This window comes from Atractosteus spatula, chromosome 9 (genome assembly GCF_055471065.1).
Source record: "Atractosteus spatula isolate fAtrSpa1 chromosome 9, fAtrSpa1.hap1, whole genome shotgun sequence".
NCBI lineage: Eukaryota > Metazoa > Chordata > Actinopteri > Semionotiformes > Lepisosteidae > Atractosteus > Atractosteus spatula.
The window spans coordinates 13,855,403-13,873,920 of NC_142714.1; the positions used below are offsets into that span (position 1 = coordinate 13,855,403).

General features: G+C 36.2%; 1 protein-coding gene across 1 annotated transcript; it reads left to right on the forward strand.

Moving 5' to 3' along the window:
• Positions 1-686: 686 nt before the first annotated feature.
• On the forward strand, positions 687-11,916 carry LOC148828244 (prostaglandin D2 receptor-like). Its single transcript, XM_088925368.1, has 2 exons — positions 687-1,801; positions 8,301-11,916. The coding sequence occupies exons 1-2, from the start codon at positions 974-976 to the stop codon at positions 8,547-8,549; spliced, it is 1,077 nt and encodes a 358-aa protein (XP_088781494.1). The 5' UTR covers positions 687-973; the 3' UTR covers positions 8,550-11,916.
• The last annotated feature ends 6,602 nt before the right edge of the window (positions 11,917-18,518 follow it).

Genomic DNA, 18,518 nt, shown 5'->3' on the forward strand with positions numbered 1-18,518 from the left:
CGCGAGGTGGCGCTCTATTCACGAGACAAAAAGGCTTCTAGCATTTGGTAAACTGAACAAAACTGAATTATTTCTCTGTTTTAAAAAGACGCATAATAACTATCTTGTGACAGTAAAATGTAATGACGTTTAATAGCCACGCCTGGTGTTGACCATCAGTATTTAGGGAGTTCTGTGGTCAAGGTCTATATGAACAATAAAACAGTACACTGGTTTCACCTAAAAGTCTTATTGTGACTATTTTTAACAACTTTTCATGTCCTACAAAACTGATGAAGTATGTAACACCTACCACGGATCGAAACGGTGTCGAAACTTTAGCAGGAGAGCAGTTCAAACAATGTAACATAAACAAAAATGTTAATTTTTATTGCTGCTGCTACTACTGCTACAACAGTTGTTGGGGTTATTTAGGATTTGTCAACCTTTCAAAAATATTTGTTATCATTTTTATTGAATTAAATCATAGCGTCCAAATTATTATTTTATTCGGTGTCTGACACCATTAGTTTTCTCTTGCAGTTAACATTTCTGAAAGTTATCAGTTGGCAAGTAACACTATCTTTTTTTTTTTTTCCTTCCGGCAAAAGAATCATATATAGGCTACAACACTATGTCGCGATGATGTCACATAGCCCGCAAATGGGGCAGTGCTTAAAAGCAGCTGTTAACTGTTGCATGTAGACGTATTTTGCAATTCCGCTAAAACTGTCAAGTGCAAGAAGGTCGGGCGGCTAAGTGCGAATTTGAAAACGCAGCCAGAGGAGTCTTTCGCTGAGGAGGGAAGATAACGCGTTGAAGAAGACTGGTGAAGTGAAAGACACAAGTTGCTGAGACAAGATTTTAAAGCTACCACTACTTCTGACCCCACACTACATTTCGTGGGTTGTGTTTTGTCGAACACATAAAAACTTGAATGGATTAGAACACAGTCCGTGGCTAAAAAACAAAAACTAAAAAACATTTAAACAAAATGCAGAACAACACCAGCAACACCTGCAGCATCTCAAATACCACAGATCCCACAGCAAATCGGCAGTCGGTTGTGTACTGCGTGATGCTCTTTACAACAGGGTTTGTAGGCAACACAATCGCTCTCTGGATCCTTTACCGACACAAAAGCAACACCAGAAACAACCATGTCTCCGTTTTCTATGTACTGGTCACTGGTCTGGTTTGGACGGATTTACTGGGTAAAATACTGTTAAGCCCGATGGTAATGGCTTCTTACGCGCTCTCCAAATGTCTGACGGACCTCAGTGACCACCTATGCCAGACCTTTGCCTCGTTGATGGCTTTCTTCGGCTTGTGCTCAATGCTCATTCTGCTGACTATGGCTCTGGAGTGTTTGCTGTCCATCGGACATCCTTACTTCTATCAGCAGCACATCACCAAAAAGAGAGCGCTCCTCTTCCTGCTCGGGATTTATGCGATCTGTTTGGTCTTCTGTTTGATGCCTGCATTCAATATCGGCAAATACAGGCAGTATCATCCCGGGACTTGGTGTTTTATCAGCATGAGCGAGACGAAACCGGAGGATAAAGCGTTCTCAGTTCTGTATGCCACACTAATATTGGTGATGATCCTGGCTATCGTGGTGTGCAACATCACGGTGAAGATAAACCTGTTGAAGATGTACAAACTGTCCCGCAGGCAGAACAGCTGGAGCGCTTCTTTCGATGTAACAGCAGGAGAAAGGACTTGTCAGCCGCCCAAGAGCCGTCATCCCGAAGAGTTAGACCACCTCATTCTTCTGGGGCTCATGACTTTGATCTTTCTCATCTGTTCAGTCCCTATCACCGTAAGTAAGAAAACGGATAAGTACATTTTTTATTTAATTTTGCAACTAAATTACAATTGTTTATTTTTTGAAGAATCAAAGTAAAACAGTTTTTAAATATATCAAATATTGTTTGACGCCTGGCTTATTCTGAATTCTGTTTATAGCATTTTAGTTTTTGTTGGTTTTCAGTCAACGTGATCATGTCGTTTGCTTGTTCATAAAGTTTATGTAATTTTCTTGATTCCTACATAAGGTCGCCTTTGTATCGGGGGGTAGCCAGACGTTTCAATACAATAAGGAAGCGAGATCATTTATTGGAATTGACTGTCTTGACTTTTGTGTGAAAAGAATAGGACATGTTATACCTATTCATTTTCAGCTACTGGGGTTACTGGAAACCTGTGTGGCAACTTGAATTTTCTAGTGGATTAATTTACATTCGCTACAAGAAACCAACTGTGACTCACTATTCTTATCAACGCCATCTGTTAATCTCTGAAGTAGTGTCCTTTTATTATGAAGGAGAAGTATGGAATTCAGTGTGAAGTCCCAGTTTTAAAGAGATTAAGCCCCACAATTAATTGAAAACCTTGTGTTCAAACAGGCAGCGCATCGTTTGAGTCAAATTCATCATGCCGTAAATGCACTTTAACAAGTGAAATCGAACCTACAGTATTAATAAGACGGCCATCAATGCTGATGACGATCGTGTTTTTTTCCTTTAATTTAGTGCAATTTGCTCAAAAAACAAACTTGCATTTTTCAGCTTATTTTCATTGGTATACTGTAACAATTCTTGGCTGAAGAGAGGTGGAACAGAAATCGTTAATGATATCAAACATAATTATGTTATGGTTCAGAACAGAGCGAGTCTCCAAAACTACATGATTTATGGTACATTGTATTTCAAAAATAGATTATTTTCAGGCTTCTGTTTCTTGTTTATTCTCTAGGTTTCTTCTCGTAGGTCAGCCCGCAGAAAGTGAATTCCATTGTACTTAAATAGACTTCCTTCTTTTGCCAAAGTCAGGCAATATTACAGACAGAAAGGCTCACATGGGGGTTTGCACTGTGACCATTCAAGTTCACAATATCTAAAAAAAGTACATCTTAAATGAAGAGCATTTTTAATAAAAAAAGCAACTCAATTCTTTAGAGGCCGTGAACCCTCAAGTTTCAGCAAAATATTACAGAATATCGGATTTTGTTACATCACTAGATTTCACAGAAGAGCCTGGGAGTAAGGCAGGATGTTTACATTCAGGGTGTTAGAACTCCTTAGTTATTCTGATATGACCGTACTTGACCTAATGAAATTTGAATATCTTCGCATCCCTGTTGGTGCTGGTTAGTAATAGATCCATTGGCTTGTAACACCTTATCTTTGTCAGTCTCTTTCAAGGAAGTGTTCTCAGTGTTTTGGCAGAGTCGTCTGCTTCTGCAGTCTAAAAGGGGTGTTCAAATGTTTATGTTTAACAACAAATACATAGACATAGCCTAGACCTAGCAAGAGACAAGGTACATATTCAAAATAAAACCTGGTATATACATGGTATATACTGTACATACAGTATACAGTGTGTGCATAAAGCATATGCATATCTTTTAGACAATGAAAATGAAAGGAAATGGTTGATGTACTCAATGAATATTTATGAACAAATATCTCAGGCAGTAAACAGACAAAGCTGTATTGGACCGTATCAGCATAGAAGAAAGAGAAGAGTTTCTGATGCTAGAAGCACTAAAGATTAATAAATCACCAGGGTCCAGTGGTATCTTATGAAATTGTTCATTTTCTGAACAAACAACAACAGATATGATGTATTTAGGTTTTCACATGACTTTTGATAAAGTTTCCCATCAAATATTAAAGTCGGCATACAGGGCACTCAATCTGGGGTTATCAGTGGAGTATGGCAGAGATATGTACTAGAATACCTACTTATCAGTGATCTACTGTAGAGTCTGGAATAGTAAACTAGTCAAGTTTGCAAATGATACCAAATTAAGAGGATTATCAAACACTGTAGAAACAGCAAATTAAATGGAAAAAAAATATTATAAAATCATTTTTTTGGCCATTTACAATTTCATGTATTAGGAATTTGTCTTTTTACATACTCCAACTTGCTCTCCATGAGACACACAGACAGGGAGAGAAGCTTGGGGTGAGGCATTTATACAGCACCCCTTGAGCAGTTGGGGTTAAGGGCCTTGCTCAGGGGCCCAGAGGAGGAGGATTCCTCTACCAGCCACAGAATAGAAACCGGCTGGAGCCTAGCCTTATAAACAAGAGGCATTATACACCCTGCTTGTCCATCAGCAGACAGACAAAAATCACAGACACACCTAGAGCCAACTCTCCCAGAAGTCAATTAATCTACCAGTAGCTTCTTTGACTCTGGAAGGGAACCAGAGCACCAGGGGAAAACCCACACAAACCTGGGAAGAAAATACAAACTTCACACAGACAGCACCCCAGGTCCAGAACTGAACACATGGCTTCAGCACTGCAAGACAGCAGCACTAACAACTGCACCACTGTGCCACCCACATCAGTTAGATTTTTTAGACAATGTGGGGAAACAATTAAAATTTCAAACCAAATGCTAGGATACATAGTAAAAAGTGCAAAAATAAATTAAGGGGTGTTATTGTATAATGGAACAAGTAATAGGTTTATTCCATGCTGAAAAGAGAAGAAAGAAAACACAACGTTTCAGCTGTGGAGCCTTCTTCGGGTGTAATTGTATTGTTATTGTATAATGTGCTAGTGAGGCCTCATTTAGAATATTACGTACAAAATAGATAAGATATGTATAGAAAAGATATTGCTGCTCTGGAATCCATCCAGAGAAGGGCAACCAGATTCATTCCAGGGCTTAAGAGAATGTCCTACACTGACAGGCTGAAGGAATTAAACTTTTTTAGTCTTAAACAGAGACGGGCACAAGATGACCTGATACAAGTATTCAAAATCCTCAAAGGCATCGAGAAAGTCAACCCAGCAGATCCTTGTTTTGCATCTGAGATCGGACAATATCAGTATATAAGGTGGTAACACTGCTGTCACAACATGGACGGCATATGTGTGTGTGTGTTTGTGTGTGTGATATAGATCATGACATTTATATATTAAGTTACATGTATGAGAAAAATTTAAAAAGAAATAATAGTGAGCTGCCAGTTGATCTAAAACAAATATCAGGAATGCTTATATAAATATTTACTTAATGATAATGATAATAGTAATTTGAATAAATGGGTTGGGGATTATATTTCCTGCGATGGACTGGCATCCCATCCAGGGTGTATCCTCCCTTGTTCCCCTTGCTTGTCTGGTTTGGAATTCCCCCAGGACACTGTATCAGATAAAGAGGTTTGAAAATGAATGGATGGACTTGTTGGGGACTAAAGATAAAAAACCTCAGTATAAACACAGGCTGCACCAATTATTATTGGTAATTATTTTAAGCATAGTTCACGCATATAATTCAAAAGGAAACTTGTTTCTTACTCTGAATATAGTTTAAATGCAAAAGACTTACAATTAAATCATTTTTCTTACACAGTAGAAATTGTTAGATCTGTCAATTAATTAAATGGGAACATGGGAAGAAAAAGTCGATTCAATTTAAAATAACTTTATAACATTATGAAAAAGATGAGCAGTTGTTATTTTCTTCACTCACAAATGTGTCTTTTGCATGAAACGTTTGGAAGCAATAAATCATGCGCATGTGTGTTATGGGCGAAAAATTCATTCCACATTATAAAAAATGCCTGTTTCAGCATTGCAAGGTGCTATTTGTGAAAGGTTATGCATTCACATAAATTGTGTGCAAGTATCAGGTGTCACGTTATCTTGAAATCTTGGACAACACTGATTTCAGTTGCTTAAATGCCAATAACATTTCACAAGTATTTAGATAGCAGCCCTTCATAAACGTGAGTAGTATGTGTGTCTTAATTAAGAGATGCATGGTGGTGTGATGCTTTTTACTTGATAAAATTAGGCCTGGTCTCGTTGTGTTTTTTAAGGCACACCAAACTCTCCAGAGTTACTACAGCTTTTTGTGCTAGTCAAGTGCTTTTTAACTTCATTTGTACAGTTATTTAAACAATTAGTTATTCAAGCAATGATGTCTAGGTCTCAGAAATTGCTGTACAGAAGGTGCTGTATTTCTGTGGAATTGTGATCCTAGTCACCTACAGCATGACTTAAACCAATGAGTCTTTGACTGTGTCAGGAGCTGCTTCCAGCACCCAGCAACAGTAAATGTGAATAGATATCCTTATTTAGAATCATTGACAAACAGTAAGAGAACTGTTTCCAGAACATATAAGTGTAAATATAGGGCCAAGAGCATCCGACTTACTGTTTAGACCACATATTTTATACAATGTGTAAAAATGTAGGAGTAGCCCAATAATACTGAGTAAACAATAAGTCCTGAAAAGGTGCAGTAAATAAAAAGGATTTAGAATAATTATGTTTTTGCTTTACTTTGTGTAATTATCTGTAACAAACTAAAAGATCTGAATTTATTTATATGCTAAAAAAATTAGACAAGGTTGCAACACATGCTCGGTATGACATTGTTTTAAAACAAATCAACCAACAGCCCACAACAGAATCACTTTTGGTTTTTCGTTTCACAAGGTTACTGTATATATACTTTTATACCTGCAAAACAACTAATATTGTTTTGAAAATAAAAATGGGAACATTAGGGAGTTCATAATGTTGAACATTAAAGCTCCTGACGTGACACATCTGTACAGTCCATCTCAACATTTTAACATAAAAATACAAGGAAATCCAAAGGGACCATCAATATTTAAAGACATGCAAAGGAAAAAAAAACATAGGGTTGGCAGTCTGCTTTTGGTTCACTGTTATTATGTTGCTAAAGTCAACAAGTGGTTGAAGAGTTTAGAAGTTGTGGAGGTCTATAAATCATCAGTGTTTAAAACCATGAAACAAAGTTGCTTTATTCTTTCTGATTTGATTTAATTGTTATCCAATTCAAGTTGAGAGAGTCATGTCTGCTACTATCCCCTATAATCCTTCTTATGGAAAGATAACGTTTTATTTAAATGAAAAGGATTAACTGGTTCACTAATGTGCCAGAGTGTGTATCCACCTCAAGACCAGAAACTGTGAGGGACATGTAAGAACATACAAAATGAAAGACAAGATTATACTGCTTATCTAGTTTGTTTGGTTGTTAGTAGCTAAGTGGTATGATGATCTCCAGTAATTTCTTTAAAAAAGCAATGGTATGGGCTTCAACAACAAGGGCTGGTAATTTGTTTGTTTCAGACTCTCAAACCTTTGTGTTAAAAAAAGCTTTTTATACACGCTTGCCCATAGTTTCTGCTTGTATCCTCTTGTGTGTGGATTGTGAAAAAGTCTGAGAAAGGGTTAAATTTGTCAGAGGTGTCTGCTTCTACCTCTCATATCTGTCTGAATCTATACACGTATTTTAGCTTTACTATTAATAATACATTTAAAATGTATTATTACAGAATATTTCTGCCTTTCAATAAAATATTTACTTTACTTAAGGTCTTATCTCCTTCCACATTGACAGCTAGCTTTTTATCATATGGTATATTTGCAGTATATACAAAGGTAAGGTAAAAATATTTAATTAGGTGACAGTCTGAATTTTTTTTGGGTGTAGTACAGTATGTGTAGTTTGTTTGCACAGCTGGCTTTCCTGATTGAATAAAGAAGTGACTGTAAAAATGAGGTATAAACATGATGATGTATTAATAAACTTTCAGTTAACATTCTGCTAACAGGAATTTGTAGATAAACATATTAACCTCCTGTCCTCAACTTATTATTGAGTATCTGTCATTTTTTTAAATTAAAAGGTAATTATGTTGGGATGACTGGAATCAATTCCTGGTACTATTACAAATGGCTTAATTTTTCACCTTTGCTTTCAGAAGTGCTTGAAGAATATATAGCAGATCTGCAGTTCTTTGTACAGTAATCGTTAAACTATCACAAGCAAAACTAAAACAGAGAGAAATGGTGATATTAATAAAGAGCGCTCTTCAGTGTCAGTCCATATTTTTTTCGATTAACCATGGCTGTGTAAACAACAAAATGGAGAGGAGCCTAAAACATGGATAACACACTTCCTCATAATTTTGTAAAAGCAACATAAATACAACCAGTGATTTTGATGCTATTTTCATGAGACAGATTGTTTAACAAAAGACAGTTAGTCTTATTTTAAAGACTAAGCATTGGACATCAGCTATTATATTATTTCATATGATATCAATAAATGCAAGGAATTAATATGTATCAGACTTGACAGGAAATATCACACTGTGTCACTGAAGACAGGTAACTGAATGAATAAATGCAAAAGCTGACAGGCCTCTTCATGATCCCTGAATCTGCTGTGTAACAATGAGAGGCCAGACTGTCTGCACCTCGTCCGCGAAGAGCGACTCTGATCCACGCCTCAGCAATGTGGCTTTCTTCCAGGTACGGGCCTACATTGGAGCCTTCAGCCCAGGAAAACCCAGAGCCGAGGAGGAAGAAAAGGACCTGAACGCTCTGCGGTTCCTCTCCGTGAACTCCATCGTGGACCCCTGGGTCTTCATCATCTTCCGCACCTCCCTCTGCCGGACCCTGGTGCACAAGCTTGTTGAGAAGCTGTGCCACAGCCAGAGGAGGCGCTCATCTCTGCACCAACAGGAACCGGTGTCACAGCAAAAGGCGACAGAAACATAGCCCCTACACACCCGAGGAACTGAGGTGCTGTGTCTGGAAATAATATGTATATGTGTGTATGTGGAAGTATAAATATAAGCATATATGAAGAACAGTAACAGGACATCAAGCACATTTTACTGTGAATAGATGTGTATTAGTGAATTTCTTTGGGAGAGGGAAGCTTTTGGTCACTAGAGCCAAGTCCAGTCAATCCCTTAATTGCCCAACCACCTCTTTGTGTTTTGTAGAGAATGGGTAAAAATCATTTAAATTTTATACTGGCCAGAGTAGGCACAGAAAAAACTGAGTTTTTAGTTTTTCTCATTTTGTTGGTGGTGCAAACCACATTTTTTACTTTTGTTTGTGATGCTCCTCTGACCTAACACAGGAACAGTGAGCTGTTCATAAGAGCACAACTGTGGTGTTAAGCCATTGTTGTCTGTGAATGACGCCACTTGTTACAGGACAATGGATTACAGGTAATGCTATCAAGTCATCATAGTAATCTAACCAGTGAGTTTGTCCGAATGGTCATGTCCCACACCATCCATCATGAACAAAATTTGAAATGAATGTATGAAAATAATCACACAAGTTGCATCACTAGACAGAGGAACAGAGGACACATCCTCTGTTCCTCCCTGTGGCAAAACCACTGGTACTCACCCACATCCACCCAGATGGATGTATGACATGCATGCTTTTTCCATTCATCCATCTTCAGTAACCATTTCTTCCTAGAGGGTTGTGGTCAGCCAGAACCTAACCTGGCAGGCACAAGACACAAGGCAGGAGTACATTCTGGATGTGACGCCAATCCTTAGCTGTACATTATTTTATTTTCAGTCAGACAAGATGAAGACCATAAGACATGCATGCAGAAGCAGTCGCCTTCCCCAGTTTATCTTGACGGAAAATAAATCATAAAAAATAACCTTTGCCTTTGAGAGAAATGCACAACATAAATGGAAATGCTAAAGTAAATGAACAGTGGCAGGGCACATGTTTCTCATTCTGACATTAGCTGAATGTTCCAAGATTCATGACAGATTATAGTGAGGATAAGCTGCTTTACAGACAGTTGGAAAGTTTCTGGGAAACGTTCACTAAACTTTCATTAAACTGAGCAACAGAAAATTGATTGCTGAAAAAATGTGGTACTATTTAATTTTTCAGATTTTGATTCAGTTCTTAGCTATGTATACTTTGTGAATGTGGACATTTTTGCTATATTGATAGACAACAGGCCTGCTGCTTGGAACACTAATATGTTTAATTTTTGTTTTACTCCATTTCAATATATAGTTGAAGTAAAAATGGGAAATGAACTTACTCCTTTCCAAAACATCACTAACATTGTTCTGTGTGGTCTCATGTCCAAACATTACTTGAATTGCTGAATCTCACTTTACCCACCCTTTTACATCTTCATAGTCAACTTAAATATGTTTTCAATGGACAGATTAGTTAGCAATCCTCATAGGCATCGCAATCCTGATAATTAGACCTTTAAACAACGCTTACTGCTTGTTAGTGGATTTGAACAGGACTTTACTAACACGCTGTACAATGTGTGTGTAGAATGCATACAGCAGTAACACCTAATTGATTTCACGTTTAAGATTATGTTTCATGTTCTTGTCAACATTATGGCTTTGAGATGCTTTTGATGCACGAACAATTATTCTATATATTACAAACGTGTTATAAACTAGTCTTTCAAAGATCATGCCTGTTGTGGAGAGTTAGAAAAGAACACAGTATAACTAAAAACAATATGGGGCTCTTTATCTCCATATAATCTTTCTCTGTTCTGGACAGTATGTTTTATTTAAGGCTGGTGAAAACAGTTTTAACTGATGTTCCAGTTTCATAGCTCCTGGCTGTTGTCAAAGTTTGTGTTTTTTTCCTAATGATGTAAGTGGATCATAGAATTATAAAATACATTGTGCAAGTAATAGAATTACTTCTAAGCTGGGATGTGTGACCTGTTCATGGCACTTTGAACTTAGGTGCAGACTCAGTTTGAAATCTTTAGACACAAAGATGTGATGACAATTCCTACCCAAGAATACAGAATCCCTTACCATTCTGTAGATAAAAAAGTTAGATAGGTCACCGCAGATGCGATCTACTAACTTGATGCCAGAAGCAAAGACTTCTAACTCGGGTATGTCTTCTTATCTCCTTATTTTGTCATAGGGTCTCTATTCCCCAGAGCTAAGGCTGATCACCATTTGACTAATGTTATGATTTTGTTTATCTCACATTTCCTTTGTCATTAAAATGGTCATTTGCCCCTGCTCTCAGTAAACTGTTAATCTGAGGCTATACCAGCCCCATGCCCCAGCCAACAAAAACAGACATGTGGTTTTGATACCTGCAGTGAAGTGCAGGACATTTTCTAATTTAAACGTCTTGATATGTGTACAACATTGACATCCTTTACAAGTCCATTCAGACATTCTCAGATTGTTAATATCTCTGCATGTGGCATTAACCCTCCATATTAACTCACTGGATAACGTCTCAATAATTATATATCACATGAAATAATGGCATCAAGGGTCTGTCTGATTGAGGTGCCACAAAGCTACAGTACAGTTGTCCCCAACTCATAAATGGATCAACAAAAATCCAGTTTGTCCAAATTATTGTTTTTTTCCCCTTTTGGAACATTAAAAAAATGGAGCCGAACACACACAGTTCTGCTTTGGAGCAGCAAGATGTACAGTAGCAATCAAGCAATACTTGGTAAATAGCATAAATCATGCAAGAATGTTGATCAATAAGGCTTACTTTTTGAAGTGTCTTTCATACTGTCTAATTACTAAACAAAACATTGTTGAACCTGTCTTTTATGAGCAGAAACAAACCATGTGGAGCTCAAGAAATCTGTTTAGTTGTATTTTGTGTATTTTAGTTAATACAGAAATGAGGAATTGGCTGATAAAATTAATATTTCTGTGTTTGTGTTAGTATGTTGTACAATGTGAATTTAATGAATATTCATTTCAATGCTGACATTTCAGTTATACACAGTATAGTTTAATACGTGTGTTTTTGCATAGATTATTCTGTAGTGCTAAAGATGTTATCTTTTCTGTTGTAACAGTCTAAGTATTTATTAATCCTGATTCGGTTAGGCAATCACACTGAGATTAAAGCCTCTGTAAGAAGTAAGACCTAGTAAAAAAACTGTATCCGGTATTTAGTTTGTGAGAGGAACAGAAGGCAGAGGTGGAGATTTCTCTGTTACAAATTATTTAATTGTTGTTATTGCGACTTGCTGCTGTAGTGAGTTAATTTATGTGATTTCTGTAATGATTGCACTGAATATTTACTTGTTGATGTGTGATATATTAAAAATATATTTGATTTTTAACATGCTTGCTGGAGAATATAGCACTGTGGTTTATACAATGTGAATTTTGCAGGTTTAGAAAATGAGTTCTTAATTACTTAAATTACAACTTTAGTTGAACTAGTAATTTGCTTCACTAAAGGTTTAGTGTTCCATAACATTAGGGAGCTTTAAATTCCTGTTTGGAATATAGGAACTTTTGTAATGTCACCTGTCACAAATTAAGCAGCTACATACTGTTGCCAAGCTCCTAAGAGTGCACTGATAAAAGATTAGTTTCTTTTCACATCACACGCAAAACACAAATACAATTTTAGTCAAAGGACAGCTTCCACTAACAGCTCCACAGGGGCTTCCATTTTATAGCTCAATAGTGATGCTTTTGAACCACTAGAGTTCCAGGGCATTTTTTTTTAAAACCATGAAATTTAAGGCTATTCCATTTCCCACTACATTTAAAAATAGGCCTAGACTCACATTGTGTGGGAAGGAAAGTTAGATTAGATCCCCAATAATATTTTTCAAGTAATGTTAAACATTCATAATTCGTGATAGAATCAGCTCATATATGACGATGTTTCTTTTGATTTGAAAGATGTTCTGTTTTCAAAGCAAATTGTTTTACTTCTGTATATCCCACACCCACACTCAACATAGAAGCTGCTGTACTCTTATGAGCCTTACAAAGAAGAGATGATGGAGAAGATATTTCTGGCATTTTTTTATTATTTAGTATCTGTCCCCTGAGTTAGTATCAAGAGTTTGATTATTTTGGAGGAAAAGGCGTTTTACTTACTTTTTAATCTTTTTATTTTAAACTTCCTGCAAAACCTTGTTTGTTTGCTGTCCCCATCAAGCAGCAATTTAGAAGACAAAGGTTTAGATGTACTGTAAGATGCCATTAGTGTAGCATGTTCAAGTGTTCCATGATGGATGGAGTCTCTCAGGCTGTTTTAATTAGACAGAAAATAATAGGTTTTACACACTCCACATTTCATCCAATCACTTGCTTGTCTGTGGTTGAATGTCAGTGATCTGCTGGCATTTTGGTTATATGAGCAATTTCGTGAAAATGACAAAATCACAAGTTTTTACTTCATAGGACATGAAAATATGTTGTTATTTACCATGGGCATAATGGCAGATGTGCAGTTTGATCACAGGATAGTCAAGTCCAAACAGTTCCAAAAGGAAATGGAAGATTTATTTTGATGTAAAAACAACGTCAGCATTTTGAAACAAGCTTCCCGATCTCAAGATTTCACACTATTGAGTAAACATAATACAAAAGAGATACCTTTGTTTCCCTCTGTAACTCCAGCGGCACAACAGTATCTGTCCCCACAAAGCTTCTCTGTTGTTTAGCAAGTGAAGAAGCAGAACAGATCAGGAATGATCGCTGGCAGCTCTGAGGTGAGGTGTTGGTACGCACCTATTACAAGACTGACTAGCCCAGGGGATAATTGCAGTTGTCTATGGAATAATGAAATATGTAGGAAAAAATTAATCTTGTAATTAAAAAAAAAATTAAAATAAATTTTACACAATTAATCCTTTGGAACTGAGTGGCATATTTACAGCTGTACCTAGTGGTTACATAACAGAGTTAAAAAAATGATTGAAACTTTTACAGTAAGTATGTAATTTAAAGATCTCGTTGAAAAAGGGGTTTGTGCAAGTACTGTGCAAATCTAATCTAAATCTCTAATCTATTCTCAATTTGTAATCCGGCAAGACTCTGGAAGCAGTCAAAAATACAGAAATGTAAATTCTATATCTTGTTGTTTCTCTGATTTACTAGTTTAAGATGAGAATTTTACAGAAACGCTGATCCAGACATTATCTTATTAGCTGACACTTATTATCTTCACACACCACTTATCTTCCACACACCCGAAGAAGGCTCCACAGCCGAAACACTGTGTTTTCTTTCTTCTCTTTTCAGCATGGAATAAATCTATTACTTGTTCCTTTGCAGCCTGCACATGCTGACACAGCTACCCACCTGAACTCATATATATATATAATGTATATGTTTAAAAAAATAATGAAAACTTGCATATATGATTGCAAACCAGAATGATGAACAGATATGTGGTTTAACAGACAGTGCCACTTTGGGTAGCAATTTGATATTCATTTTACAAGTATTATTGCTGCTGCCAGACGTTTTCTTGATAAATCTGTGGTTGAACCTCTTTGCTGGATTAGCACTGCTCTTGTCTGTGAGGCTTTTTTCTCCTTTTCATATCATAGAGGGGTTTCATCAAAAATGAACTTCTCTGGTTTCCCTGCGCCCAGGGCTATCTGTATGAGTTTAGTGTGGGCAATGTGAGAAAATACTGTCAAAACGTTTTGTTTGCTGGTAGCTCATTGATCTTAGGATCTCCTCCAGTCAACTGCCGAAGGATCCTAGGAAATCTGTATTCAAACAGCAGCTGGAAAACCTGTCCCAGACACTTTTATATGAAGATGTGCCTCCTTTTTCTAGGCCTAATTTTCACTTCTTGGTCTCCTGGGTTGAGTTTGTCAATAAACCTTAGTATTTGAAAAAACGTAGTTCAAGGTCACTTAATAGCATATGCTGTTCAAGGTTGAAAAAATTCAACCCCTTTAGCCTGTCTGTATATGTCATTCCTTTAGCCTGGTCAGATATTTTGCATCATAGCAACCAAATAGATAAACTGTTAAAATGTTATACTTTCATTAATAGAATACTAAAATCTTGTTAACCTTTTTATATTTTCCCTGCATGGTCTATAGGAGCAGATTCATGATTCCACTTATACATGTAATTAGACAAACCTACCCAGACACAGAAGTATTTGCAGTCTGCAGGTCTGCAGCTGAAACATTTATAAGGGACTAAGAACTCTGAATTTGGTTATGTCTTAAAACAAATGTATTCAGCAACATGTCTTCAAGCCAGCAGCTAGGTATCTGCAGCAGATTGAAAATTAAAGATGTAAAATTTTACTAAACGTGGTGTTGAAAAATGTTCCTTTGGGACTCATTGGTATGATGATGTTACGTGCTTGAACAGGACAAAACGTAGTCCAAGAACTGCAAGACTACAAATATTAAACTAATTTCAGGACACCCATCCTACTCATGGGGGATATATTTCACCACAGCTAAATAGTTCAAGTATAGATGGTATATAAGTGCTTTGATATGTGTGTACATGAGCTGAGGTAGCTGTATTTGTATTTTAACAAACATATGAAGCTGGAAACAAAGAGCCTCTTAGACCTCCAGTATCACATGGTGTCAATGTAACACTGTAATGATCTGATCTGAGTTTCTAATCCTGGTTTCCTAATCCTGAATTTTTCCTGGATACACTCCATTGCTAGGATCTTGTCTTATCTTGTATATGCAGTATTTAGTAAAGTAAACAACCATGCCCATTCATTTGAAAAACAAATTTTGCAAACCAAACACAGCACACTTCAGGGAGATGCTGTTATGCACATTAACCTGCAGTTAAATAATTTAAATTAAAAATGTTGTACTACAATATGCAAACAACAAAGGAAGCAGAATTGAACAAATCATGCACAGAACTCCTTTTCCCTGGATTTGCCACTGCAGTTTTCATTAATGCCCCTAGAGGGAGACAGCGGTATGTTTTAGGTTCTCTTACAGGACTAGGTGGATCACTTTTCAGGATTCAGGTATTCAGAATAGTCTTTGCTAATAGGCCTATTATAATTCTCGTATATTGTTATACCAATATTCGTAGGAAATGATTTAAATTAATATAACTGATACAGATGTGAATAAAATTAGCTCCAACTGAGTTCGTTTTTAACATCGTAGGATGTAATATGTATATTCAGGCTATATTGTATTATTCAGTGTTGAAGTTTAACAACACTATCCATTTAACAGTGACAGGGTAAAAAACCTTAGAATTTTAAAGATACAGATTTTTATATAAATCTGTAAAACCACATGCTTACTCTTTGGGCTTTATTTTAGAGGAAAATTATTCTACGAAAGGCAGGACACACATATATACATGGTCTGGGGTGCTTATGAAAGTCAGTACAGGAGTGTTTCAGAAAGCAAAGAGAAAAATCCAAACATCCATAAAGTGCGCATAAAGAAAGCAACTCCAAATGAGTTGTGTTTACATTACTTGACAATAAAAATATTTCACATTGTACATGTGAGCCTGAGAACCACCAGAACAGTTAGGAGACAAGCCACAACAAAATAGTTGTTTTTTTTTTAATGGGAGTAACTGAGAAGCTGAAGCACAAACGTGTAAATCGCTTCTATTTCTCCATATTAGGCAAACGTTACTCTTCAGTTATGACATAATAAGGAAACAAAACGAAAGTACTGAACTTTTAGGGGAAAAAAACTAATGTAACTGGATTTCCATGTTTCTTTAAATGCCTTCTGTAAGATTTGAATATGCAGATATAAAGATCCTAATTATTTATTGTTTTTATGCAATTAATAATGCACAGCAATATAAAATTAATGTAGCCACTTTTTTGTTTGCAGTGTACTGGAACAGATCCGATCCATCATTTCACTGTAAACAATAATGGTGTGCATCACCCTGTGACAGCTGTCATGTTTTCTTTAGTTTCCTAGTCACAGGATAACAAATTTGCAAATTAATGAATTGTATGTAATAACAAAGGAAAAGCACAGCCATTGATACTGTGCTATTGTACGGTATTATTGATTGGCACGCTCAGCATCATCAAAGAAACATCATAATCCTTTTAGGAACAAATGATAAAGCATTACAACACAAGACTCATTAAATATTGAGAATGCAGTTTTACTGTAATCATGAACATTACACACCAGTGTGTCATATTGCCAAGTTTTCTTCTAGACAGAAAGAGTCTTAGAAATCCCCACTCCAATGCTGGAACAGAAAATCAAGATGCTTAATCAAGAAGAACGCTTTTGTTTCAATCCATTTTACAATGAAACCACACCATTGCCATCCCGATAACACAAAACAGCTGTTGAAGGAGATAAATACTTGTGAACAATTTGTTTAAATTTCAACAAAGAAGACGCCAAGTGGGAACGGTTACTAAGATTAGTTAAAGCAATTAGCATGAAATCTCTGTTGACAAATGTTTTGTTTCCCAGTACTGAAAGACAATATTGTATACACAAAAATGGCTAGAGTGTGGATCATAAATCATAACTGCAATAAGAAATGTTGTAAAGCAAAGCTTTTATTTTGCAAATGATCTTGGTAATTTATTGTTTCGCTTCAGGTGGTGCTATTATTTGGTAGACAGATTCTCCATTTACTAGCTATTCCTCAGAAGCACCTTGAAATTAACTTTAGATCCTGCCCTGAATATAGGCTGTCATGTGTGGGGTGGAAGTTTTATCTATTTATAAAGGGGCTGAGACCAACAGCAGTCAGCACAGAAAAGAATGCACAGAAAGAAAATGCTGTTTAATTTATGCTGTATTTCCATTGCAAGGTTGTTTCATACCATCTGTTTGTCAGAAGTTACTACTGGAGTTTGAAACTGTTTTAGCAATCAATTCAAAATTGGTCATCCCAGGGACAATAGAATTAAAGTCTGACTCAGACTCAGACTAATTATATCAATAACCTATGTTTTCCAATTCTTTCTCTTGGGATCCATTGAAGTGATTAATAAGAAACTTGGAAACATCAATGATGGCAACATTAACCCACTTCAAGTTTGCTAAGCATACTGTACTGTATGTTACTATCATAAATTTTAAAATAAAAATCTTCACTACCAAACAGCCCTAACTGACCAAATGTGTAAACCAAATTTAAGCTTCTTGTGTCTAAATCTGACAAGCATCATTCAAATGCATCACAAGAAAACAGTACTTCTGTGTAAAAATGGTTGTTTACTTACTTTCTCAGCAAAGAACTTAAAATCTTGTTCCTGGGAGTGAGAGGAGTGATGACATATCCACAACCATCCAGGCTGGATGACTATTTATCAAAGTCAGTACAATATATTTTAAAAGCAAAATAGCATTACCATAAATCAACATTGGTCAAACTGCCTTTGAAAATTCAATTTTCAATTGCAAAACCCTTTAGCCAATGAAATCTCTACTTCTCCAACATCAACAATAGCATTTAAGCTTGAACAAATGTTACATAAAACAAGATGGATGACTTTCCTGATTTCTCAATAAAATATTCTACTTAAGGGCCAGTACAGGTACTGATGTGGAACTTGGCAAACACCCTCAACTGCCCAGAACACACTTAAGTTTGAAAAGCAAAAACTAGATACATCAAAATGGCTACTGGTTGATCTTAGCAAATTAAGTACGAATGTGAAGACTCCTAACTGCTGATATAAGAAATAGTCTGATTTCTAAATTGTGAACATAAGAATTTTTTAGGATTATTTTCCAGATTTAAGGTCTGTTGAATCTCTGAACTATAAACGTGGCTGAGATCAAGCTTGTGACAACAAAATTCCAAAGTTCTATTAGCACATTAAACTAGATAGGCATTCTATTCCATATATTATTTAATTACAAATATCGTCCACAGAAATATCAGTTAATATTTTCATAGTTATTGTTTTCATTGAATTATTATTGTTATTATTGTATTACCAAGAATTGAATTA

Excerpts from the sequence above, each read along its gene's own strand:
- LOC148828244 (XM_088925368.1), top strand. The coding sequence starts at position 974 with ATGCAGAACAACACCAGCAACACCTGCAGCATCTCAAATACCACAGAT. Across the intron at positions 1,802-8,300 it reads TCTGTTCAGTCCCTATCACC|GTACGGGCCTACATTGGAGC; the intron begins GTAAGTAAGAAA and ends GCTTTCTTCCAG.